The following is a 27670-nucleotide window of genomic DNA, read 5'->3' as shown; positions in this document are numbered from 1 at the left end:
CTGACCCCCTACTGGTCCTACCTGTAGTAGCTGACCACCTCCCGGTCCTACCTGTAGTAGCTGACCCCCTACTGGTCCTACCTGTAGTAGCTGACCACCTCCTGGTCCTACCTGTAGTAGCTGACCACCTCCTGGTCCTCCTTCTGGCCCTCCTTGGCATCCTGTGCCAGCTCCCTGACGCTCTTGCTGCGGATTTCCTTGAGGTTGTCCTTCCAGAAGAGCCACACCTCCTCCTCGTCCTCCTCGGCCTCCACCGGGGCCTCCCCCACAGTCACTGCCTCAATCTCAAACCTTGATAAGACAAGCCTGGGAGTACACAAATAGAAACAATCCACACCGAAAATTACAGTGCTGAAATAGTTGAATATTTTGTAACTTTTTTTTAAAGAAAAACAAAGAGCGAATCAGACCAGAGGGTCATTTTATTAGGGCTAACTTGGTCTCAATGAGGATGTCGGCGTTGCTGGGGTCCAGAACTGCATTACAGATGAGTTCCTGAGTCACAGGTATGGACTTGTTCATGGACACACACAGGTCTGACAGGTAGTCCAGAAACCTGGGGACATGGGATGGGGAAAACAGGGCGATCTTTATGAGTCACATGCTGAGCAAACTGTGAGAAGTGAATGACCAAACGAGGGTCTCCTCAATTACTGCATCGCTGCTTGTGGCCTGCTTGTGCCTGAGGCCTGTACTGTGTCCTACTGGAAACTGGTGGATCAAGGCCCAGGTATATTCCCATGCCAGGTCTGAAACGCCATCAACCTGTAAAGGCCCTCTTTATTCAGGTCTCTGGGTCAGCATGGCTTCCATATCATCAACAACACTAGACAAGGTAGAAGTTCAATACCAGCACACACTATTCCCTCTAGAGCCAGTCCTACACAAACACCTCCACTGATACTCCCACACATATATCTGAATAAATCTACATCTGCAAACATTCCCTGGCTTCTGTTAGACAAACAAATCGGTACCCAAACTGCCCACAAACGACCCTGTCACTGTGCCAGTCTGTGGTGCCAGGCCGCGAACCAATCTCCACCTCCTCGAAGGCTCACCTGGGCTCTCGGTTCTTCCTGACCAGGCTGACGAAGGTGTCGATCTCGGCAGCGGTGATGTGTTTCTCCAGCAGCTTGCGGTTGTTGTGGAGCAGGGCTGTGATGGTGTCCTCAGCCAGCACGTCGTAGCCTATCTGCTTCTGCATGAAACGGAACTGCTTGGCTATGTACTCCTGCAGGGGAGAGCGGAGAGCTACGGGTCAATACGAGCTCTCAGGACCAGAAGGTCCAGTAGGGGCATTGGTGAAACTGGAGAAGAGCCGAGTACCTGGTTCTTCCTGTAGTCCTGCTGGGAGTGTCGCAGCACCCGGTAGCACAGCCGGCAGATGTGCCTGAAGGGGGCGTGGCGCTGGTCGCCCAGCTCCTCCAGACGCAGCATAGGGCCGTCCCCACTGTCTGTGAAGGGAGCCTGCAGCAGTTTGAAGATCTGCAGGGGACAGTTAGAATTGAACCAGATGGTATACAGTACTATGTATATGTGCATGATAGTCCAACAGTCTCCAAGGCCTGTAGGGTGTGTTGCGCTCCGTCTGTGTGTGAGGCCGGCTGTACCTGTTTCAGGATGTTTTGCTCCCTCATCAGTTTCTGTCTCTCCCTGTTGGGCTTGTTCACCATGATTTCCAGAACATCCTGGCCGCTGTTGGGGATGTCCACCACGAAGAAGACCAGGTCCTCCAGCAGCTTGGTCACAAACCTGGCGGACACAGGGCCGTTAGCCTAGCTCTACCAAGATACCTGGAGGACACAGGGCCGTTAGCCTAGCTCTACCAAGATACCTGGAGGACACAGGGCCTTTAGCCTAGCTCTACCAAGATACCTGGAGGACACAGGGTTGTTAGCCTAGCTCTACCAAGATACCTGGAGGACACAGGGCAGTTAGCCTAGCTCTACCAAGATACCTGGAGGACACAGGGCCGTTAGCCTAGCTCTACCAAGATACCTGGAGGACACAGGGCGTCTGTGACGAGTCAGGAAGAACTCCCAAACATATCAACTCAGGCATGTGGATGTTACAGTACAGTACGTGAGGCCAACAGCTGCCTTTCTTTCTTTCATTCATACCTCCTCTCGTTCTGGGTGATGGTGCCCTTCTCCAGCTTGCCAGCTATAGATGCCAAGACTTTACTAGCATCGTTGGCAAAGTCTAAATCTCGAACTTCAGCAGGGGGGACTGGCACAATGGCAAAAGCCTCTTTATCTTCCTTAACTGCTGATGTGCCAATCTAAAAAGAAAAGGAAACATTCTTCAATAAATCGAGTTCCCCATTCACATGATAGTTCACATACTTATTGTAGATGAGACTGTTTGTGTGTGCCTGCATGTAAACAACAGCAGCAGGAAGTTCTGCTCAGCCACTCACCCGTAACATGACCGGCTTCTCCTCCTCCTTGTCGATGGGGTTGTTGGTGCTGTGGACCCATGTGTTGGTGCACAGGTGTCTGAGCCTCACAAAGGAGCTCCTGAGAGAACGCAGGAGAAAGACCCTCAGGGGAGCGTCACAAGAACTTCACACTAACTTGAATGGCAAGTCTGGCTCATGTTCATACTGTTGGCCCATGTGGCAGTGGTGCTTTAGTGTGAACAGGGAGGGCCTCGGTATTCACCTCTACACACTATTATTGTCAAGCCACGTGACCGGATTCTTGTGTGACAAGCAAAAAACTGTGATGTTTTACAAGAGGCTTGGAAACATGACCTGCATCTGGGCCAAGAAAAAGCCACCTAGCCCTGCACATTCACACAGGAGGAGCACAGATAGGCCCATTCAAAGCCCTCCCTCCGTCACCTAAAGTGACTCTCTAACCACGAGAGTGTGCGCATGTTTACATCTTCTGTAGTAGACGGCATATACACTGGACACGCTGTATTATTGGCAGGGTTACATAACCAGCCACTGGGTATAACAAGCTTAGCTTTGGATTCTCAACGCTCACAAGAAGCACTGATTACTCTGACACCTCGAGCCTGTCGGTGTACCGGGAACCAAAGGTTATTTCAGGTGTGAGTGGTTAGGGGTGTGGTGTGTGTGAGGGGGGGGGGGGGGGAGCGTTGGGCTCCCAGCAAGAGCAGGCACGCACCTGAGGACGTGACTCAATACAGGATTTAATACTACAGGGAGGTCTTATCTGATGTGGTGTCAGAAACAATCGCAGCCCTGTAATTATTAAACAACATTTCCTCTCCGCCACCAAGCAGGGATGACATGAGAAAAACTGAGCAGATGAGATCAAATATGAACAGGAGTGACAGATGCATTTAGACTGGCATGAGCGCTCTTCTCACATGACACATTCACCTTTATACACACTAGGAAGTTCTAGATCAAACAATCAAGATAACTACCTGATCGTAAACATTATTCCCATGTAGCACACTCTGAAACAACTTTTTTTTTTGCTAACAACAAAAAAAATATGCTAGTACAGACTGAAATGAGAACCCAATCGTTAGCCATGGTTACTTCAAAACGAACGCCTGTTTTTATATACTTAGCCATGAGAAAAAGGGGCTAGCCTAGCTGGTCCCTAATATCAGAAAGTTTAAATACAGGGTTTCCCGCAGCACTTTACAGTAAAGGCGGCCGCCTTCGCAACACACGCCTGCCGCCTTAACTACGTTGTAAAGAAAAACGTTTTTTTTTATTTTTTATATGTAATATATATTAGATATTTAATTTATAGTGATATCCGCCGTGTTACTCTGTCCTGTTTTCTTCCTTCCATTCCAAAACTCCAGTCTCCCTTCATTAAGCTAACCAATTGTGGAGCAGAAAATGTTCAAAGAAGAAAATATGTTTAGACTCGCAATTATTGGTGGGGACAATTACATGTTTCCTAACATTGGTGGGGACACGTCCCTACCATCCCACCCTAAATTTATACCTAAGAATAATTCTATAGTTGACAACTTTACAAATGTACACCGTAGCCATATTATCAAATAATATGGGGTATTGAAGCCATAAGGTACGAGAGGCAGTACTGTATCGTCAATAAAGTACGTGCTCCAGGGTTTGCCCCCCCCCCCCCAAACACACATTTTCAGCAGGAAACCCTGAAATATTGTTATTTGCAGTTATTGTTGTACAGTAGAATACTCATACAGAGTACATTGTTTCCTGACAAAATCGTAGCCACAGCTCAGAATCGTCCTCTTGAATCCCCCAGAATAACTGGCAGGGGATGATGAGGCGTGGGGGCAGGCCCTTAAGCAACATCTCGCCTCTATTGCAACCCATTCAGTAAAAATACACCATGGTCTCCAATGCTTCTTGGTTCAACCATAACGCCATCAGATTGCTGTCGTCAGATCGCATACACAACAGGTATTTGAAGTGGTAAACTACACCCACACAAGTGCTGAAAGAGTTTTCTTCCGATTGACTCAGTGAGATTATCATCTTATCTGACTAAGAAAAAAACAACAACAAAAAAAAACGCATAAAACGCAGATTTGTCTCTGCTAACACTCCATGGAAACAGACTCCCTGGGGCCTTGACTCTCTCTGCCTGACAACCTCTAGCTGGTCCCCTGGCATGCCAACAGAGGGCCATTTCATTACCAGACAGGAAATCAATGGAAGGTGTCAAGGGTGATCTCATCAGTGAACAGCAGCTTGTCATTTCGCAGCTGCCCATCAGCAACATGTTTTCTCGGCAGCCAGACAGCAGGACAGCAGCTCCCACAGCTTCCCCTGAGCCAGCCTGACCCAGGAGTCCACATTATGACATGACAGGGACTGGGACAGAACCATTAACTACTGAGAGGAAACCCTGACTCATATGCGGGTGCCCTTAGTAAACACAGGCCAGATCCAGCAGGGAGAAGAAACCCCCATATGGAGAGAGTAAAGGCTGTCTGGCTGTGTACTGTACCTGGGCACGAGGGCGTCCCCCCCTCTCAGGGTGGTAGGGTCCAGCTCAAAGATGGAGGAGATGTCCATGCCGTCAGGGACAGAGACCAGTGTGTACATGACCCTCTCCTGTGGGGTCCGCAGACGCCCTCGCAGCGCCTCGTGTTCTGAGTCCAGCTGGGGAGAGAGAAGACACAGTGAATGGGGGGAAAGTCAATTGGTGCATTTGACGGGCTGGATTGGCACAGTGTGACTTGTATGTATTGCAGACTCTGCAGAGTACATACAGTGTGCCTATTTCCGCCGATGTAATCGTACACTTTGATCAACCGCACAACAGGACTGTAACTTTTTACTTGATGTGACAATTAACTATATGGTCACTGAGTTCACCCAAGTCAGCTGTGTAATGCTCAAAAGACTGTTGCATAAAAGAATGCAAATAGACCACCCTATATTCCACTCAGCAAAGTGAAGTACATAGCTCGACCAGTAATAAATTGAACGACACTGGCATCTGTGGGTGAAATTCAGTATCACATGCACTATAAAGATGATATGATGACACCCAGTGGTGATATTTAAATGTTGTTTCTAACTACCATTTGTTTAGAATCAGAGGAAGAAAACAAAGGCAGTTTTCTTTTTCTCCAAGCTCAGATCCCCTCAAAATATCCGTTATCCATCAAACAATAAACACTGGAGATGATGAAGGACAAATACACACAGAGTACTCAGAGACAGTACCTGGAAGTTAAAGGGAACAAAGTCCACCACCTAGACAGGGAGACAAGATCCACCAGAGTTTAGAAGTTCAGCCAAAGGTTAGCGACAGACACTGCTAACTGTGTGTACCCCACTAAAACAGCAGGGTAGAGGGGGGAGGGGGAAAGGAGGGGGGGGGGGGGGGGGGAGAGGGAGAGGGGGGGGGGGGGGGGGGGGAGGGGAGGGGGGGGGGAGAGGGAGGCTGACTTACTGAGGACCGCTGCTCTCTGCTCTCCTCTTCATAGTCTGGATTCACCTGTTGGCAGACACATTTTAAAGTGGGCTTCTTCACTGTTAGGGACGCACTGTGACGAGGAGGCCTTCCTATTGGCCACCTGTAGAACAGCTACGTTGTGATTGGGTGCTCCTGGGATATGGATGCAGATGGAGAAGAGAAGGGAGAGGTCCACCCACGGGAGGCACACACACCTCACTCACCTCAGCAGCCAGGTACGATCCTGTGGCCAGGTGTTTGAACCTGAACAGGCTGTTCCAGTAACCAGCACCTCCTCGACAAGGGTCATGGTGCACCACCTACAGTATCAGAGCCATAGAAAACACTTCTCCTTATCTGGACTAACCATACAAGTAAAACACATATGGAGACAGCTTCTGCTTTCCAACTGCTTTGCTGACCTCAATTTCCCACAGTGCTTTGCTGCTGGTGGCGGAGGTGGCAGACTGGCGGCCGGTGGTCCTGAGGAAGACGTACTGCTTCTTCCTGTGGTCGTCACACGTGAGGAACTTCTCCTGCTCAGCGTGGAACAACCTCACCACGTCACCCTGAACGCAAAGAAAAAGACACTGCTATCCACATCCATCCATGGGACATGCTGCGTCCTTACATGGAAGTCCTCCTTATCCGTAGAGCGCCTACCCCTTTCAGGATGGTCTCCTTGTTGTCACTCCATTTCATGAACAGAACAACCTTCCAGCTGGTGTTGCAGTTTACAGAGTTCACCTGGAGAGAGGAGGAGGAGGATGTGTGATCCGTAGACACAGGGACTCTCATTAAGTTTCTAGTCTGGTAGATTAGGGATTTACTTCAATTGATAATGTCTGTGCATCACAAGAGATGAAAGGTTTAGAGTAATATTATTTTATTCATGCTGAGCATTAACCCAAAGTAAATAAACTCCAGTACATTAGATTATAAGCAAGGTCACGGACAATTAAATGTGGCGATTTCATTTTATCACCATGAGAACAAGGATATTGAATGTGAGGCACGATGGTAATAATGTACAGTGTAAGTGTATTCAAGTGAACCTCAAGTGAACCTTAAGAAAGGAAAGGTAACGGTTAAGAACGGAAGTAAAAGATGCAGGTGTTGGTGTTAAAAAACAGAGATGCCTTCTGCTACACATGCAAATCGACAAGCAGGCTCCTGAAAATCCACCGTTCATGTACCTCATTGCATCCTGGGTTGTCAACCAGCTGGTGGCTGCTAGCATGCAGGGGCTGTCCAGCATTCACAGGGTTAAGGACCACTTTGTCCCCTATCACCACCTAAAGAAACCCACAAACACATACTTTCCATTAGTGTCATCCGGAGGGTGATATCTAACAGTCACACTGGACCCAGGGGAGCGGTTACACAGTCCTGGACAGGAAGTGATGCGTCAGTACAGTCTGCAGCAGAGGTAAAGTGCCCTTCAAGATAAACTATTCAAAACATCACCTCAACCTTTGGCACTAGTCCCAACATTAGCTTGAGAGAACAGCTGTGGCAGGATAACAAGGTGGAAGTTGCAGCTCCACAATAAACATAGAGTTCCTGTTAACAACATTGAGGGTCTATGCAAAGCATGAATGTCATTTTCCTTCGTCAGTTCTTCAAATGAATACCGGCAGTTCTGGGCATTTATTATGTGTCATACATGTTGTGATGGAATCATAGAACGTGGTGTATTTGTCAGCTACTATAACAGCCTTCAAGCAATAGGGGGCATTTTAGACATTGCCAATTTCTAACTTGAGATGGATCAGTTACAATCCCCAATAAAGCTTTTTGATTAAAAACGTAGCACTTCTCCAGGGCTATTGGGCTATATTTTAATTGTATTTTTTAGCAATGACTTGCTTGACATGCCAGATATATGCAACTCCCAACTGATTCTATTTAAGTCCAAAAGGCTTAGTGTCCTATCCCTGAGATCCCTTAGTTAATGGTCTTTGCAGAGATCATTGAAGCCAGGAGCTTTAAATGAACTCACTGAGATCTCTATCTGTTCTTCTCCTAATCACATTTCCTCACTCCCTGTCTGAGAGCAAAAGGGATTTGACCTTAGCAGTCACACAATGTTAGACCAACACAATATAACATGATGCTAATACAGGACAGCTTGTAGAATGTATCTATCATGATCAGCTCATCAATTTTGCGATATGCCTATATACCCATGTTGCAAGTGTGAAAAGCACAGCATGATGTTGGGGGTTCGAGACCATTGACCTATGACCTCCACCACAGCTAGGGTGGACACTAGGAGTGGGTATCGTTTGAATTTAATCGATTCCGATAATGGTTCTGCTTATCAGTTCCAATTCCTCGTTTCAATCCAAAAAGGTGAAAAAAGGAGGAAAAATGTTTAGGTAACAAAAAATATCTTCATTCAGAACATTCAGAATGCCCAAGCGGCAATGGAAGTAATATGCAAACTCTACTGCATTTAGTGCAGTGCACAACACCTGCCTGTAACCAAACCATACCAAAAAGCAAAACGAAAACGTCAACAACAGAGGATATGCAAAAACCGAATACAGTTCAGCTCTGCTTAGAAAGCTGGGCTCCTCCAGCATGAAGGAATGGCAGCTGGGACCACGGATCACGTTTTGAAGCACTTTTCCATGTTTGTGGTTCGTCTCAATTGTTAGTGGTTGACGTTTCCTTTCGAATAGATCAAGCCTGAGATGCACTAACATGTCAGTAGGACATATACATAGACTTTGACACACCTATAAAGCTCCTGTTTGACACTTCCTAGACCAGCTGTCTAGATATGAAGCATACGTTCAGCTCTATGGCCAATACAACAGTGCAGCATCAGCATGTTCATTTGCATGTGGCCTTGTCCACGCTCTCGCAGTCCGCCTCAAAATGCCCCCTGATTAGAAATTAACCAGTAATTCTCTTTGCATTCAGAATTGATAAAATTCAAACGATACCCAATCTCTGTAGCTATGACATTCTTCTTGGCCACACTGAAGTAGCCAACAGTAAAACAATTCTCCAAGGCAGTTGGGAAGTTCTGCGTTGAATAAATAGTTGACTCCCTTGTTAGAAATGAGTGAACAGATGTAAGTCAAGAGAGTAACACCATGTGAAATAAATGTGTATGAACTTGCTTTTAATACCGTCATTTGGGCTGGGGTGATTTTACAAATCTAAATTCATCAGAATGCTAAGATATCCTAATCTTAGCTTGGCAGCTACACAACCAAACTTCCACTGACTAAAACAACTACTGTAACAATTAATGTCAGCTGTCTTGTCAGTTAAGAATCGGCTCGATGTGTCAAGTTGGTGTAGCAATTATTGTTGTTTCCGAGTTACATTGAAAGCCCACTTTTCACTGTCTATCTTTCACACTGTTGTTGTGACAGTACGTAAAGCAGGGGTGTCGAACTCCGGTCCTCGAGGGCCGCTGTCCTGCATGTTTTAGATGTTTCCCTGATCCAGCTCACCTGATTTGAATGAAGGGTCGTTATAACAAACCATTTAATTGAATCAGGTGTGTTGGAGCAGGGAAAAATCTAAAACATGCAGGACAGCGGCCCTCGAGGACCGGAGTTCGACACCCCTGACGTAAAGCATGCCAGCTTGTGTCTACACAAATGGCTGTTGTGTGTTGATGTATGACGTAGTCACCTACAACAGATCCAGGCAGATAAACGTCCACACATGTCGTTGCAGATATGTAGCGCAGCAACCGATGAGCAGAACTAAAATTACATTTCGGGGGGGATACTCGGAACCGGGAATGTTCTTATCGGTTTCTAATTTGGAACCGAGTTTCGGTTCCCAAGCCTAGTGGACACTCACACTGTCTCCCAGGGAGCGCAGCTTGTAGAAGGGGTGGATGTAAAACCAGGAGCCCTCGTTGCCGGCTGAGTCCAGAGTCACCCTCATGGCGTTCTTCTCCAGCAGGGCAGGCAGACGCTTGTTCACCGTCAGGTACTTGTTACTTTTCAGGTGCAGCAGCTGGAACATGAAGAAGATAAGTCATTTATAGTCAATGTTATAAAGGTAACACCTGGTTTGCAGACATATATAATATCCACAAGACTAGATGATTTTAAATAGATTATAACAAATTATAGTTATGTTAAAGGTGTGTTTAAACACTTGGAAGACACCATCTGTGTGTCCATTGTGTCAATAGAATAACAATCTGAATGAACAGACTAAGGTGAATAGAAGTCAAAGACTGGCACAGTCCACATGTTTTGATATCCCACAGGAATGAGACATCAAGTATCAGGGCAGAAATACTTCTTTGCCCCCCCCCCCCCCCCCCCCCCATACACACAGGAATTTTTGAATACTTGGTTCAGATATGGTTCTCATGACCTTCACTGCTAAAGATTTTGCCCAGAGGAATCACACAGATTTTTGTGTCTAAATTACCCACTGCAAGGTTCATTTCTTAAGAACGACATAAAGCTGGTTTTGGGGGAGAGAGAGCAGGGACTTAAAGAAGTAACAAATTACATTTTTTAGAGGACGTTTCTAAATATATGAATGGTGTCAATGTGTTTTCAGTGTGCTCTACTTCCAGGAGCTCTACCCACATCCTGACAGCCTTGATCCTCCACCACTGGGAGGAGAGTGGCACAGCATGACAGCCCGGGTGCCCTAGATCCCCTTTCCACCCACAAGCCTTCACAACCCTCTAGCCTCAACCTTTTGTGGCAATATGTGTACTCGCATTGAAGTTTACCACCTGACACCAACTCACACAGTAGCATTCATACTGTATCCGTCGTCAATGTTAATCCCAGGTTTGTTGCTGTTCAGATCCAGCATTATGCACTGAGTGCCTCAGTGTGCCAGTCACACTCATACATCTCCTGGACAGCTAATGACCAGGGCCTCCCCCCTGTCATACCTGAATGACATTTCCATACTGGATAACAGTTCCGAGCAGCTTTCGATTCTCGGATTCATTCTGCTTCTTCTCCAGGTCAGCAGCATGCTGAAACACAGACAGGAGGTACGAATGTCAAACACTTTTTTACGACAAGTACAGTCAGACATTGCAAGTGTCTAAAATCCCCACATAATTGATTTCAGGGAGGACGGTTTAAAGGGACGGAATGTGCACTGGTGCCCTGGTGTCCTTGGATCAACGCAGGAGGCTTTACTAGCGTCTGGGTGTGCTTGGCAGGACAGATGCAGGGGGTGAGGAGGCTGGAGGAGACGCACGTGGAGCTTGTTGAGGAGGACCGTGTCAGTGGTGCTGTTCCCTCCTGGCTTCGCTGCCTTCCAGAACTGTTTCTGTGCAGAGTACCTGTTCATGGGGCACAGCTTGAACAGGCAGTCTGGAGAGGGAACGGAAAGAAAAACAGGACATGGATTGGAACCCAATGATGTATCATTAGTAACAGTGTTCCTCATCTGGCTGAGCCAGTCCCCTCCCTACTCCTGGCTTGTGTTCTTCACTTGTCCATCAGCCTGTGGTTCAGGCATTCGGCACACTCCCTAGAGGAGACAACCTTGGGGAATGATGAATGAATCGTTGGGTCGATTATAAGTGTAAGGAATGATGACAGTTTTGGCAATGCGATCATAGATGGCACAATTTACAGCTCAGGCCACAGATTCTCCAGTAGCTTAATGTATTGATCTAGAACGATTGAGGTCCGCACCACACACTGCAGTGAACGGCATAACAATGATAAATCAGGTCCGTGACACGAACATGATGGAGAACGTAGTCCTCCGCCACAGGCTCCAGGGCTATCTGAGAGCTACCAGAGGGGGACCTGATTATCTGTGACAGAGTTAAAAATAACCCTCCTGGTGAGCGCTGTGGAAAAGGCGGTCAATGCCACAGCGTCCAGGGCTGAGCTGTCTTGAGAGACAGACAGAGTACAGGAGAGGGGGGGGGTGAAGACTGGAGAAGAAAATGGGGCAGTGGGAGGCCAGGATGAATAAAAGAGTGAAGGGAAAGAAAGTGGGTTTCTGGAGTGAAGAGGAAAGAGAAATGGGGTGAAGGAGAATAGGACAAGCGGCTGACAACATTCTAAAGGATCCCTGAGAGGTGTATGTGAATGTAATACAGGGTTTCCTGCAGAAAATGTGTTAGTTAAGGTGGTAGGGTGGGGTTTGCCTACCGACCGGGGGGGGGGGGGGGGGGGGTAGTTTGTGCGATAGACTAATGCGGGGGGACGGACAACTAATGCGTTCTGCAGAGAAGGGAGACTGGCATTGGTCACGGTTTGGAATGGAAGGGAGAAAACAAGGCGGATATCGCTATTAAAATTGTTTCGTTTTTTTACGACAACATCGACAACGTAGTTATGGTGGCAGGCGTGTGTTGCTTAGGCGGCCGCCTTAACTGAAAAGTGCAGCGGGAAACCTTGAAATAGTCTGGCCTGCATGATCCCTCCCTGTCTCTACAAGCCAACATCTCCTCAAGCCAACACACCTTTGTGTCAAGCATTACACCAAAGTCATTCCTGTTCCACAGCAAATCAGAGAGTAGGAAGCAAAGGTTTCAAATGTGTTCAAGCTCCTTGGAAATCAGGCCTTTTAAACAGCTTAAACAGGCTATTAATACTTGTCAGGCGTCTTAGGATTTAGACTTGGTAGACGTTCCCTCTGCTGAGGCGGGGATGAAGCACTGTAGTGGTGAGTCTCAAGCAGGCTGCTGCAGGGCCTTGGCTGCCTGGAGAGAAGGCAGGTGGGCTTGGCTAGTTCAAGAAAACCCTCCTCATATTCATAAGGTCTGGGGGGATGCTGAGGTCTCCAGAGAGCCTGGGGTGGTCGTCATGTTGAAGACATGGCTTTGGAACTGATGGCCCACAAAATGAATGATTAGAACTCATTATTGACTATGGTCTGCAGTATGTCTTTGGTTACTCAACAAAAGAAATATATATATTTAATCTAAGCTTCTTTAAACTCAGAGCTCCAAAATTCCTCTGGCTTGACAGCCATGAACAGTCTCCACATATTATGTAGCTGTCCAAGGAATGTAAAACACAGCTGATGAAAGTGTATAGCTGATGACACTACAGCACAGAATGCGGTTTTGCATAGAATTTGCTTAGGTCAGTTACAGTTACCCCTTTTTCTTCTACTCCTTCAAACTGGAATCCTTTTTTTTCTGCAGAAAACCAACAGAATTGTATCATCAAACTGTCACAGTGGTATATTAAAACATAAATATAACACTGTAAAAACAAAACAAAATTGCCGAATCCTCTTTCTCTCAGCAAGTCAGTATTTATTACACTCCAGCCAGGCTCGGTGTGTTTCTTTGTGAGCAAGCACAGCCCTAAATATCTAACAGATGTTAGTTAGGCCTGCTTATGTTACAGGAGATAAAGGTAGAGGAACAACCCTACTCTGCATCTGTTCCCCTGTTATTATTGAATCCGCTGTACCAACTGTTGAAAGCAAGTGGGCAGTCATCATTCAACTCCCTGCAGTGAGTTTTTACTAGGCAACAACCAAGTACCCTGTTCCTAGGAAAGTGGAATAGGAGCGAACATAACGAAAGCGTGTCTGGAGAAGTTGTTTAGTCCTGCAACATGCAGGCTAGAAGCAAGAAATCAGACTCAAGGGACCCTTTTTGTCGACAGGAGACCTTGTTTTGTTCCTGTTTTGCAACATAGTACAGCACATTCTTAATTATTTTCATTAATTCTAAAATGATGTCAATATTTCCAAAAATAAGAGGGTGGTCTGGGTGGACCGGCTATAGAAATCTGCTTTCCTGCGACCCAAAACAAACAATTATGCCACTGGACCAAAAGTCACTGACACTACCACGACAGGTGTTCAAACTAGACACTCATGACAGACAAGGCTCGGCCGTCAACAAGACTAAAACAGTCAGGAATGAATATTGACAAGCCTGAGGTCTCAGAATGGACTGGGAATCAACAAGACCAGAGGTCCCCAACCTTTTTTGCGCCACGGACGGGTATTCAAGTAAGACATATTTTCACGGACTGGCAGGGGCGGACTGGGAGGAAAGATCGGCCCTGGACTTTGATCCAAACTGGCCCACCAGAACCGGCCCCCGTATTGGCCTACGCCACCACAGCTGCCCTGCTAATGCATGCACATTCTGGGTTTGATGTGATCCTAGTTAGCAACTTTCACATCTAATGCGAGCGCGCAGAGCGCACAAGCATATTTTTGGCTGATTTGAGCGAAAAATAGTTTTGGTAGCTTTATGTCAAATAAACATAGCCGTTTTTCAATTGGTAAAACCTTGTCTAGTGAATGTGATGTTGTCTCTTATTCGTTCAGCCCCATCTTTACGTTTCTTAGCCTGGTCTTCCATCGTTATGTTACTAGCTAGCTTTTGATCCGTCAGTCCGACTTTTATGTGTAAACGAGACTAAGCTAAGCGACAGTGACACCCGAAGTGCGTTCCTTATCCAGTTTATTCTGTGATTTTGTTTGATTGCTGTCACAGCAGAAAATCCCGCTTCCAAAGGATGTTGGAAATGGAAGCAGGGTTTTCAGTGCTTTTGTTGCGATCTCAGGATATTCAGCCTTCATCCAAAACACCAGCACAGGCTTCATTGAATGGTAACTATCACCTGTCATGTGTCAAGCAGAAGAGACGCGTGTGATAGTTACGCTCAATGAAGCCTGTGCTGGTGTTTTGGATGAAGGCTGAATATCCTAAGATCGCAACAAAAACACTGAAAACCCTGCTTCCATTTCCAACATCCTTTAGAAGCTGGATTTTCTGCTGTGACAGAACTTGCTAAAAAAATGAGTACACAAACGTCTTTGCAGAGCTTTTTTGCTCAGGGTAAAAGTCCCGCAGAGAAGGAGAGAATCCGGTAATTTTTCAGAAAAAAAACGTCTTTCAGACTCTGATAATCAATTAAAAGAAAAAAAAAAAATATTATTTTTTTTGTGCGGCCCGGTACCAAATGGCCCTCGGAGCGGTACAGGTGGTTGGGGAATGCTGAACTACACCATTTTCTTCAGGATATTGACTTGTCCTCAGATAGAGATTGACAGATCTGGGTTACTCTAATGAGAGGTAAGAAGACCGTGTGTCGTCAGTATTCAACAGTCAGTTCTCTGACAGACTGAATGTAAAATGACCAAGGATGGTACTTTCGGATGATTGTCCTGCAAGATCAAATAAAGTAAAATTTGGACAGCAACACCTTGACAATTTAATTTCCACAACCTTCAAACCCAATGAATGAGTCAATGAAACCCACAATGGCAATTGCTTCAAGAATTAATTTACAAAAGCATGCTCTGGAGGCCTGCCAAGTACCAATTTAGAGAGATCTCCATGACAACAGCCCAGCTTCCAGCACCTCCTGGATCCCATCAGTTAGCCTCTGACACACACTCTCTGAGTGCTTCGCAAACTGGTGCCAAGTTTACACTAACCTTGATGTACCAGAAAGCAGGAAAATCCACCATAAACATACACCACATATTGTCCTGTGGTATCGAATAAGATAAGATGTTTTGTTCATTATGAGTTTTGTGTTGTTGGTGTTTTGGAACTATAGGGTTACCACAAAGTTGTGACAAGGTAGTTAAGTCTACATTTTAATGATATAGGCCTAGTGTAACATAATCGAATCAAACAAACCCACTGACCATGAATCCATCCAATCTAACAATGTTATGCTGAATATCTTTTGTATTTGTATTAATGTATTCTCAAACAGCATTGTTTACTAAATCTTAGAGCTAAAAAGAGCATTATTGAGAGACAAACGTCACCATGTAGGCTAGTCTTGGTTAGAACTCTACATCAGAAAAGCGGTATACTGTGGCAACCAGACTGACCCAGTGGCAGTTCTTCACTAAAAGACCACTGGTTAACCCTCACAGAAAAAGAAGTCTAGTCCTTTAATGATGGTAATTGCCAAGACAAATTGGTGTCAAATGACTGAAAAACACATAGAATTAACATCTTAAATTACCCCATCTAAACTACATTGCATGAAGCATGTTGATTGTGAATTAAGAAGTGTCTTAAAATACCAAGGCTGGTTCAGTGAGAGTGGGGTTCAAAGACTACTGGCCTAAAACACATAAACCATAAGAGCCTCTGTCTGATGTCAATCCTTGGGAAGCGTATTCCTATAACAAAACCACACTGAAACAAGAAAGACAGGAGCCGGCTGGGGATATGGAATAGACATTCACTTCACTGTAGGGTGGATATTGGCAATGGTCATGGTAGTAGTCCTTGTTGTTCAGGTGGCTTAACTGGACTTTTAGATGTTGTGTAGTAGCATTAGACAGACAATTTGTCTCTGACTCACAAACCTGTTCCGTTTTCCCTAACTTAGGTCATGGAGAAAACCTGGTGTAATCCCAACTGCTTATACTGGCAGGAAATAGACAGCATAGTTCTACATGTCAGCTTCATTGGCTAAAGAAACATGGCAGTCTGCCATCAGTAGGCTTCACACATGTTTCATAGTCTGAAGGGCCATATTTGAACATATTACCTTTTCAAAATATATGGCGTAATAACAAAACATTTATATTTAGGGACTTGATGAAGATGAATTGTGTGAATTCCCATTTTGGGTTCAAAGGAATGGAGCATAAAATGCAATTGATCAATATCTGAAAGTGCTGAACAGAATCTTTCTACCCCAGCTAGTCTAGAGTCTTCTCAACAGAACACAAGTAGTGATGTAAGGCACTGTGTCCTGGCACTTCAGAAAAACAAGGTGAAATTAAATAAATAATCCTTGTGATACCCTAGAAACAGTGACATTCCAAAATGGCTTCATTATATCCACTTGATAGTGTGAATATGATGTCACAGAAGAAGGTTACATCTCAAAGGCCTATGAAATCACATATCACTGGGACACCTATGAGGATTTTGATATCACAGAGCATTGTGACATCACGAAGAACAGTGACCTCACAGAGCACTGGGACATTTGAAAGACTGTGACTCTGGCAAACGTGGGCAACAAAGGGCGCATTAGACAAAGAACAGTGACATCACAAGCACCAAAACATCACCTCTGTGGGTCTTATAACCTAACTTTTGGTACACTGTTATGGCATTTAATGCAGAAATCTAAAGCTATTTCACAGCTCTGAATGCAGTTCTCATCTCATCTCTAGTGAGACAGAGTGGTTGCTGGAACTATAGTGAGAGGTGACTTGTCCCAGATTCCTTCCTTACCTCTGAACTTTTTGGGCGGGTTGTTAAGGTCCCCTGTGTCTGGTTGTACCACACAGCGGTCATCCACAAGCCTAGGAACAAAAATAGAGATGACTGTAAATCTCTACTCAATAAAACTATCATTTTTAGACATGGTGAAATAAATATGACATCACAGGCCAGGCCTTATCACAAGTGATGACATTTTAGAAATCTGAAAGTGAATGTCATCAATTTGTACTACTGCCTATGTCTAGTAGATCCTTTTAATCTGTAAGATAAGGTAATTTTGCTACAGTTCATCCGTCATCACTGATATCATGACTACTATACAGTTCTCAGACTTGTCTAGTCGACACATGAAACCATACATCAATTGTCTGATGACATCACATGCAAGAACAACATTCCCACTCTGTGGCACAGTGGTGTCAGAACAATGCTATGGGGATGTTTTTCATCAGCAGGGGGACACCTGTCACGATAGAAGGGGAAATGGATGTAGCAAAAATCAAAGAAATCTAAGTTGAAAACTATCTTTAAAAAGACAGAAGATGACCCTGATTAAAGGATAACCCTTTTCTTGTCATTGTAATAACATGCTTCCGTGAAAGAGAAAACTTACATTTTATATAAGGTATATTTTACAATACTTCGTAAGTGGGACGTAATAATGTATGCTTATAATGTATAGGCTAGAGTAGAATCTACAATGGGGACCATTTATCACATACTGACGATATTCAGGAGTTCTAATTTTGGCAGAAGATTCACAAATCTCTATAAGAGCAGTCTTTCCGCCACCAGTACTACAGGTCTAAAAACATGCAGTCTAAACAGTGGCTGATCTCCGTTTCATCTCCTCTGCCTGGTGCAAAGTCATGGACTAAGGCTGAGGCCAGGATTAAATGGAGCAAGAACAGCGTCTGCCCAGATTTCCTCTACATTCCTGCCTGAAACGTGTGTATATAAAGTGAGCCCAAAAGTAATCTTTTTGTTCAGTGAAAAAAAGTAGAAAGTTCACTTAAGTAGAACGTGTAATGAGGTTAAAGTGAAGATTGTCAGCTTCATTTTGAAGACATTTTTCTACATCATATAAATTATTTTAAAATGATGGTACAGTTTCCCTATTTTAGAGAATCTAGTTTTTGGACCTTTTAAGATTACGTACAAATAGTCGCACATAGCCTTTCCATGCCATCACTGAAGTCTGCAACTTCACATTAACTAAACAACAACAGATGCTGGGTACTTCGCTGGTGATGCCTAGCCAGGACTACACTGCAGCTGTCCCATCTCCTGCTTGTGTTACACAGTGAAGCGTATTCCTCAGTCAACCACTATGGTCTTTCTCAGTCTACTGAGATATTTTCAATATCTGAGTTTATGGCTTTTTTGTTCTCTTGTGGTGGAACCAAACTGTTGATTTTGGTTTGTCCACGATTTTGGCAATGTCCCTAGTGAATTTATTTTGAGTTTTGATTCAATTGACACTGCTGTTTTTCTTCATGTTGTCAAACCTCTAGAACAGTCTCCAATGGCAAATCCAATTTATTGAATCAAAACCAGACATCTGCTCTCTGATAAATGCACCAGCACCACACAAATAGACTTGCTAAATGAAACACAGCTGTGGATTCAAATCAACAAATACTTGTAGTACCCTAAAGTATGTGCAAGAGCAACTGTATTTTTTAAGTGGCTCATCTGGTTTGGATGATATGGAAGACATTATTCAAATGAAAGCTGACTGGCTTCACTTCGACCTTGTAGTCAGTGTATCATGCCATGTTCATAGTGCTGGAAGACCAAACCAAAACAATGCATTACTGTATGGTGCTCGCTGTATTTGTTGGGCATTATGATAAGTAAACATTTGGTTTGGGAACATCTGTCAAAGATGTGCCCTTTGAGGTTGAAGGTCAGTTGATACACGTGTGGTAGCTAGACTACATACAGTCGCTTCATACAGCAGCTACAGTAACTGTTCCTCTGGTTAACGGAGCAAATCCGTCAGCCTTACTATTTTTGTATTCATTGTATTTACTACCTGGACACAGACCGTGGGTTATATATTATATTTACAGTACACAGTCATCAACAAGTATCCATCCCTTGCTAAATAATGCAATAGAAAAATAGTTGGTTAGGCAAACTTGGCACCTCAGTGGGGTTATTGAGTCAGGCAAGTCAGCAGATTCTTTTTATAGGCTAGCTCATGCAGTGTGGTACTCGAAGGATACAGAGATGCTGTTCACAGGATATGATACAAGCAGAGCCTATTACAGTAACATGATCTGTTTAAAGAGAAAGTACACAATTTCACTTCCCCCAATCTGCTTGCAGCCTAAACAGAGAAAAGGATAAAGCATGCTATGGGCCTTATTATTCTGTAGTACCAAGAGGCAATCATGACTACCGTGGAAATGATTACATCCACAATCATGTGCATATTGTCATTCATCTTGTTAGGATTTTTAGACAGGTCTGAGGTGACAGATTTATTTCTCCTATTGTAAGATTAGATCAATATTTGGATGTGAAAAGCATTGTTGTAACACGTGCAGTTCCTCCTCTTTCAAGCGTTTAATGAAGGATTTTCTTATTTTCTTCCATCCCAAACCTCCTTCTATCCCTCTCCACGTCCAATTTTTGTCACCAATTATTGCCATGGTTATCCGCTCCTCACGCCAGCCCTAGACCTAGTGTCCAGTCCTCTCTCAACCAGCTGCAGTCCAGGTGGCTCATTATACAGCTGTCTCTCAGGGTTCACATGCACAGAAACAACAGTAGCACCTCCTCAATGCTGTTGCTAAATATAGCTCCCTCCTTCCCTCCTCCTCTCCCTCCCTCTTCCCCTCCCTCGTGCACACTGTTAGCTTACCTCTTAACAGTGTAGGGAGGAGGAAAAATGATTACTCGACACAACAGTGCCAGACAGGCAACTTGACAAATGAGTTCTGTCAAGGTGCCGGTCTTCAAAGCCATAAATGCGTTTACTACCACTACGATGGTGACCTATTTGTGAAAAGCCATGGATTTTGAGTGTCATACACTGTGGTGAAGAGGCATGTTTAAGATGCACAGTTTGCAAAGCCAAACATGGAGACAGAAGGAGAGACCAACACAGATGCTGTCTTCAGTTTCTTTGTCAGACAGGTAAACACCAGAGGAAAAAGACGGGAGCATTAAATAGAAGGGATACAGGGAAGCGACACACAGCTCTGACGCCAGCCTGCCACAAACACTTGCTAATGGGATTATAAACTCAGGTATGTTGTCGAGGCCTATCAGCCTCTGTGTATCCACTGATAATGTGTGAGAACAATAATAGCTGTGTAAATCTACAGCTCTGGAGGGAACCCGAAAAGATGCACCCCCACTTCCTCCTCTCTGAGTGACTACTTGTAATGAGAAACAAAATTGCTATTCATCCTAAAATCTGCATCACGATACAGCCACACAGTATTTCCCCAAATCCGTTCCACTCTACCCATCACGTTTTTGGTTTCCTCGTCTGCTCCCCTGTCTGGCTAACCAGTTCAAAGCTGTTCTCATTAACCCTTCTATGTCACCTATACCTTCTGACCACTGACTGAAAATACAGTTTCTCAAAATGTATTTCTGAGATTAGGATGATGCAAATTTCTGCCCCCATGTAAAGTTTATCTCTTGACCCTCCCATTGTACACTCCATCTCAGTTCAAACTAGTTTGATATAATTGATGGTGTTTAAACATCTATAGCAAGAGCAACTAATTTAAAAAAATTAAAATATAAGAGAACACACACTATCCAGACTTTTGAATTAAAAACTGGGATAAAATCTATCCAGCATTACGCTTGTTCATCTTTTCAATGGTTCCAGCAGATGTACTGATCCCACAATACAACAGTCAGTAAGTCAGTATGGTGAATTCTGCACTTTATGTCTGGATCTTTAGAACAGGGTTAAGTGTGTGGTAATATGCAAGTTTAAATTAAGTTAAGAGTTGGTTATTTGATTAGAAGCAATCATACAGTACTCACCCTAAAGTGCTGATAAATCCACTGGTGGAGCCCTCCGCATAAAGGGAACAAACATCCCCATGATGCAGGAAACTGGACATCTTGTCTGACATGATTCCTCACGCTTGAGTGTATCTGTGGAATATTGAATAGTTAACTTAGATTAGATGCAGAAACCTGACTGAAAACCTTCCTGTATACTGTAGCTGACTGTCAGTAAACAAATACAAATCTCACTCACATATGTAGCAAATTGGTGATGGACAGGTGGAAGACTAAATCATAACATATCGATTTCATACTTATATCACAAACATTACACTTCAGCAATTACATTATAACATGACACATTTCTAATTAGCACTGAATTCATAAATAGGGTTAGGGTTAGAATGTGTTTGGCAGCTAACTGGATTGCTGAAGTAGACTGAAATGCTCTTTCTAACAGTGAGGATATCAGAATAGAGTGTTAGCTGTTGGTACTATGTGATATGTAGGAACATTTCTACAACACAGATCTCCTTGTTGGGTGTGCATGGTGTACTGTATTACACACATTTATAAGTATCAACCGATGACAGCATTCAATACAGTGCAGTGCAGAAAATATAGGACACCAAGACACAATGAGCTCTTGACCTTACTGGAGGAAAAGAGATGATACAGCAACTGAATTCCTGAGAAACTATACCTCAGAACTCCCCTCTGATGCTCAACAGACAAGGGCCCTGTTCCAAACCATGCAAAGCACAACTAACTGATACTATTATCTACCTATTTAAACTTTATTTGCATATATGCTTAGTTTAACATTCAAATTACTGTGCACTTTATGGAAAAAGATCTAAAGTACGACCTAAAGACATACAACCAATTTAACATGGCTAGAGACCTGCTCATTGTGAATAAAACGAGTCAGATGTCTATACATCTGAGAGAAAGCACTACATGTATCACGTTCTGCTCCTATATTCAAAAATGATATTGGATCCCTAAACATATCTGGAAAGTCAATGATAACCATCTTATTACTTAACAGATACATTGATATGACCGCAGTGACCTAGTTAGCTAACTAATCTAATAATCAACCTAATACTGCAATTCCAGGTCTACTATCAAAAATCGTCAATAGTGTTTAGTTGTAAACCCTTTATTCTTGGATTTTATCAAAGCTATTATTATGACAAATGACAAAACAATGGAGAGGCTTAGAATCTTAAAATTGATCAAGTGGCGTGCGGTAGCGGGAAGCGCACTTGATGACAACATTGTTAAATTTTCCAAAGACCTGGCATCGCTCACGTGTCCTTGTAACGAAAATAAAATTGTGCTGGTGTCCCCAATACATGTTAGTCAAGAGGAAGTTTATGGTTATGGATAAAGATTTTAGGCCCATTTTGACATGAGCGGTGTTACAAACTATGCAGCAAATGCTACTAATAAAGCCAGTGTCGGTAAGCGCGTGGGCTACTTCCTTGACCAATATTATGTTTGATATAGATAGCTATCGTATCGTTAAATGCAATGACAGAGATGATGCTTCGCTAAAAACTACGGACTGAGATCAACTTTACCTTTCCAGAATGAAAAAGGCAGCGAAAACAGAGTCTATATTGAATTGGTCAGCAAACGTGAATTTCCACCAGCCTTCCCTCGAATAATTCCATAATACCGAAACTCCAGCTAGAAGAAGCGGCGTATTTCTGACAGATGATTTTGTCCTCAGTGGTACTTGCAATCCGCTTCTTTTTACATCCTCCACATGCTCTTTAAAGGAACGCCCCTTTCGCAAGATATATACTGCAGCAGTGGTTTCTGGGAAATGCAGTTTTAAATAGTAAAGCTGATGCTCAAACGTGTCAAAATACAGCACGCACACGCGAATGAACAAAAAAATTGATTTTGATACAATATAACACAACACAAAACAACATCAACAACAATAAAAAAAAAATGCTGTAGGTCCATAATATGCTTATTTTCTATAGAATGTGACCAGAATGTGCAAGTTGTTTCTTTATGTACACTATGGTATTTTTTTTTGTGGGAGAGAAGGGGTGCAATGTCAAAACCAGAAACACTCTTCCATTATAGAACAGTCTCATGCTGAGCATGTCACTGAATGAAAAGTGATTAGTGAAAGCAAGTCATTGAGAGGACTTTCAGCTGTCAGACACACTATGGTTGGAGTTCCCCACTCTCAGATTTGAAGATTGACCCCCTGGTAATACATCTACAGTGCCTATGAGTTACATATGTGCCTTCTTATGTCAAACCTAATCAGTCCTGTTCAGGAAATTTGCCCTTAAACTGTTTAAAGCATAAATCATCGATCATAGATATTGACTGTTCATGAAATGATAGGCTACGTCGTCTTCTGTCCTCTCTATCTATGATCCAAACCATATTTTACACAGCAAGAAACAAAATTAAGAAAAGAAACAAAGACCTTCCCAAAGAGTGATCTAGTTCATTTGTATAATGACCTATCAAAATTGGGTTTTTTTCTTCCTGAGGCTGGAATTGGAACACAGACTCATCAGCATCATTTCTCAAAAACATAAAAAAGCATCCACTCACTTTATTGAAGTCATTAAAACATATCCCAGAGGATTATAATAAAGAGCAGCAAACTGTTTTTTTTTTATAATAGATCCCACCCAATAGTATTGTATATTCAACAGGTTAAGTAAATGTATTTGATTCTGTTTCAACTTTTTTTAACAAAGCTGGAGACCAGCTTTGTCCAATTTGAATAGTCCTCCCAATCATCTAGGGCTCTTTAATGTTAATGCTGAAGAACTGTCACAACACTGTTTATTGTTTTTAACAGTTTTGGGATATTTGACACAAGAGGGGTTGTGGCTAAGTTTCCACAACAGGAGTGCACACACGCGCACACACACACAAACGCACCCGCACGGAATAATGAGTAAGGCCCAGAATCTGTAGGAGTGCCGGATAGTGTGGAGTACTGCCTCCTCCTACATTACTCATCCACCCTGCAATACTCTCTCTACAAGCACAATACAGGGGCCAATTGATATGTAAATACCTGCAAATAGCTCTGTTTTACTCACTTCTGCTGATTCTTTGAAGCTCATTTCAGTAAAAGTAATGTGGTTCTGTAATGTAGGGGAGCATCCCTTTGATCTGTGACTCATGTATTGACGAATGTATGTTCACCTCTACTCTATCTACTTGATAGGGCCATGTTTTGGTGCAGTTGAAGTTATGATAAGTTACATGTGTCTCTATGTAATCAAGTTGTTTAATTCAACAACCAAAACAGACAAGGTCTCCCAGATCCAGGTCCATCCCCTGCTTGGTACATACTGTACCTGTACTAAGTCATCCTGATGTGTCTCTGACCCTAAATCACACTCGAGTAGTTTAGTATTTGTATGCTTTTTAAAATTATAATTTAAGTCTGGAATTATGAAATTCATTCTCCGTTGTCATAGAGACAGTACAAGGAATGTATAATCAAATCCATTCAAAAGCAGACACCGTTGACTGCAAGCAGTCATTGACATGTTTATGAAATACTGTTCCATTGGCCATAATGGATTTACGATTCAGTGTTAAGTGTGCAGAATGAGGTTCATAAAGTGGTTTCATTGTATCACTGAAATGCATTTTACTTCTCATGATACCTTGGAAAATCATATATTTTACATCATTGTTATTGATTTTCAAGGATCACATGGACAGCTAAGTATACTGGCAAGCCATTTATTGAACCAAATTGCTTTACTGTTGAGAGAAACCTCCTGCTCATAACAGGTTGAAACCAGACTATGATTTATTTTTCCCTGCAAGGACCAACGAAAAAAGCCCTGTGACAAGTTGTTACATGCTGGACATAAAAGGGTTCTCCTAAGGTCCAATATTGCCTTGTGACATAGGTTTGTTTTTTACACGGTTTTCTGATCCTTGCCCAGCATATACTTCATCCAGAATACAGCAACTAAGACTGTTTAGCAGAAAGTCAATACAAAATGCAATGACCATCTGTGTGGGTGTATGTATGTGTGATTTGGATGAGTGTGTGTGCATGTTTGTGTGCCCTAGCTTCATACTCAGCCTGATGACAGTTCTCTGCCAGTTCTGTGTGGGTGCAATGGCTGATGGTTGTCCTGACTCTGTGGCATTGTTTACAGTTTTAGGATGGTTACTCTTACATGCCCAGTCTCTAATCTAATTCTAGCATCAGTGAAAACAATGATTGCTTGGGCAAAGTCAATGAATTCAGCAAGGGTACATTCTCAAGATCCCTTATCCTTGTACTTCTATTTAGGTGCTTTTTTTCTGTACATTAAAAAATGTACAGACGTACTTCAAATGAGGATGAAGAAGAGGATGTGGAGGAAGTGGCTGGGTGAATCTGGGACAGGAAACCACAGCAGGCGTAGGAGCATGCTCTTGTGTTGATAGTAGAGGGACTGGACATACACTGCCACTTCCACCGTGTCCTAGAGTAAATGCAATGCTTTAAGAAAGTCGCCTCTCCATCCTTTTCGAAACCTGTGGTCTCACTTGGCTACACACAACACCCCATTTTACATGAGTACATTATATGTAACTAATTGAATAAAATATATATAATTAATTGAATGAAAAATATATATAATTATATGTAATTAATTGAATAAAAAAACATAATTAGCGTTAACAATGTAAAGGTGAATTAGTGGGTGTAGATTCTGTACGTCTAATAAGTATGTCTTAGGCTCTGTACGTCTAATAAAAACAATATTTGGTGCCTGCAAATGGATCCTGTTCATTCATTTCCAAAAATACATTTTAAAAAATTGACTTTTGGATTAGGCTGATGTATTTTTCTTTGCTGCCCTTTTGAACCACTGCTTCATCATAAAACTGTCAGTGCATGCTGTGTAAATCAACAATCTTGTTCTGGCTCTCTTTTGCATTTAATCATCTCTATAAATTATTCCAGTCTCCCAACTGTATGCAGAGGAGCAGCTGTGTCATGTCCATATTGATGACCTGCCCTGTTTGTCATCAGAGCTTAGTGACCAGGAGAGATCTGGAGAGAAACAAGAGGACATGTACTGGTGCTGTGCCCTACAGGGTAGAGTTCTACCTCCCTAAAATAAAAGACAATTACTCTGGTTTAATGGCCTTAGTATCCTCAATGGAGATGTGCCTATTAAACAAGCTACCAAGATATTCTAATTAGGCCTGGTGGTTTGTGGTACTAATTCTACTGCTGCTGTTAGCGTGTGAAAATGTATTCTCATTGAGTATGGGATCTTGAATTATGTTCTTCTGTACTCCAAGGTACTGTACATCCCTAGACCATTTCAAATCTACATAAAAGTAAACATTCATTTTATTAAATAGGACAACAGTACTTCTCCTCATCCTGTCTCCCAATCCCTCCCCTTGATTCAGTGTCATGACAGACATGATGATGTGCGATCACGTGATGGCCCACAAGTTGTGTACATGTCTGCACACCAGAGCTCAGAGAACTCCCCGAGCTGGAGAGCATTCAGTGGTCATGAATTAATCATTTTGGGCAGCATCACTTGATGTTTTGAAATTGCATTTATTCAGTCATTTGTTCATTCATGCAGCTTAGTATAATGCACAACGTTGTCCAGTTATTTAGGCAGTTTATTATTACATACATACAACCTCATGTATTGTGTCTTGTACAGGTTGGAACAAGCTTCCATGAGATCGGTCAACTAGGCCACATGCCACTAAAATTTGAAAAGCACTAATTCTATAGTGAAGGTTTAGACTACTTATGAGTCAATCCATATGGATCCAGTATGTAAACAAATATAGCAGTCTGCAACACAACCAAGTTTAAAACGATTACTTTTTTTCAAATTAGATTTTGATGGATTGATGAGTCCAGTTGATGAGATATGTGCTTGTTTTTGGATACTTCTTTGGTAGCAATGACATCTGCTTCCTCATTAGAGAGGTTCTCTACTTCAGATGACATGCAGCCAAACCTAATTTATTTACTGGTCACACCCTAAAATAGACTGCTTATTTCCTTTCCTCTGTGTTGCCATCATGTAATTTATAGTGTTAAGAGTGTACAGTGTTTACAGCCCTGTATGAATTGGGATGTAAAGTAGCTAAAGTAACCTGGTTAACTGAACGTTAACATGGTGTCACGGTGAGCTTGTGTTTTAATGGCCATCAACCTCAGAATTTAAATCAAATCACTTCTGCCAAACAAAATTATCTTCTGTGGGAGCTGAATAACAAATACTAAACAGTAGTGTATTACAGCAGAGCTGTCTCTCATCTTCACAGGGTTTGGCCAAGAAGCTGAGCAAATGCAAATTGTCCAGTATCTGGCAATACAATGACAGTATTTATACTTGTGACTGGTTCATCCTTTCCCTGTCTCACTGTGACTATTGTGATGATCACAGGGGGAAATTCACCTCATGTGATTAACGGCTAGTTGCTTGGTGACTGTCCCGGGAATGAAGCATTCAATCCATCTCCAGTCCTGAACAGCAGAACATGGCTCCTCCACCTAAGAACAACGTCTCTTCAATTACCGACCGTACACACATTCTGTTGCCATAGAGATTTGAGGCCACTTCCTGTAGTTTCAGGCAAA

At 43.1% G+C, this 27670-nt stretch overlaps 1 protein-coding gene across 1 annotated transcript in view; it reads right to left on the bottom strand.

The window, feature by feature from the left end:
• The window catches only part of itpr1b (inositol 1,4,5-trisphosphate receptor, type 1b), a 64257-nt gene extending 41452 nt beyond the window's left edge, over nucleotides 1-22805 (bottom strand). Inside the window, exons 1-19 of the mRNA XM_047026379.1 lie at nucleotides 22626-22805; nucleotides 21070-21183; nucleotides 17062-17132; nucleotides 11109-11224; nucleotides 10792-10878; nucleotides 9726-9884; nucleotides 7091-7189; nucleotides 6558-6641; nucleotides 6317-6463; nucleotides 6110-6214; nucleotides 5892-5936; nucleotides 4938-5092; nucleotides 2423-2522; nucleotides 2124-2284; nucleotides 1614-1755; nucleotides 1330-1488; nucleotides 1062-1234; nucleotides 437-556; nucleotides 112-306 (exon numbers count right to left, since the gene is read on the bottom strand). Coding sequence (XP_046882335.1) covers nucleotides 112-306; nucleotides 437-556; nucleotides 1062-1234; nucleotides 1330-1488; nucleotides 1614-1755; nucleotides 2124-2284; nucleotides 2423-2522; nucleotides 4938-5092; nucleotides 5892-5936; nucleotides 6110-6214; nucleotides 6317-6463; nucleotides 6558-6641; nucleotides 7091-7189; nucleotides 9726-9884; nucleotides 10792-10878; nucleotides 11109-11224; nucleotides 17062-17132; nucleotides 21070-21161 — 2210 coding nt within the window. The 5' untranslated portion in view covers nucleotides 21162-21183; nucleotides 22626-22805. The remainder of the gene's footprint in view (nucleotides 1-111; nucleotides 307-436; nucleotides 557-1061; nucleotides 1235-1329; nucleotides 1489-1613; nucleotides 1756-2123; nucleotides 2285-2422; nucleotides 2523-4937; nucleotides 5093-5891; nucleotides 5937-6109; nucleotides 6215-6316; nucleotides 6464-6557; nucleotides 6642-7090; nucleotides 7190-9725; nucleotides 9885-10791; nucleotides 10879-11108; nucleotides 11225-17061; nucleotides 17133-21069; nucleotides 21184-22625) is intronic.
• Between the last annotated feature and the right edge of the window lie 4865 nt (nucleotides 22806-27670).

The sequence above is a fragment of the Hypomesus transpacificus genome, chromosome 9, assembly GCF_021917145.1.
Source record: "Hypomesus transpacificus isolate Combined female chromosome 9, fHypTra1, whole genome shotgun sequence".
NCBI lineage: Eukaryota > Metazoa > Chordata > Actinopteri > Osmeriformes > Osmeridae > Hypomesus > Hypomesus transpacificus.
Note: the sequence above shows the minus strand (reverse complement) of the source record. Positions and strands in the feature narration are given on the sequence as shown.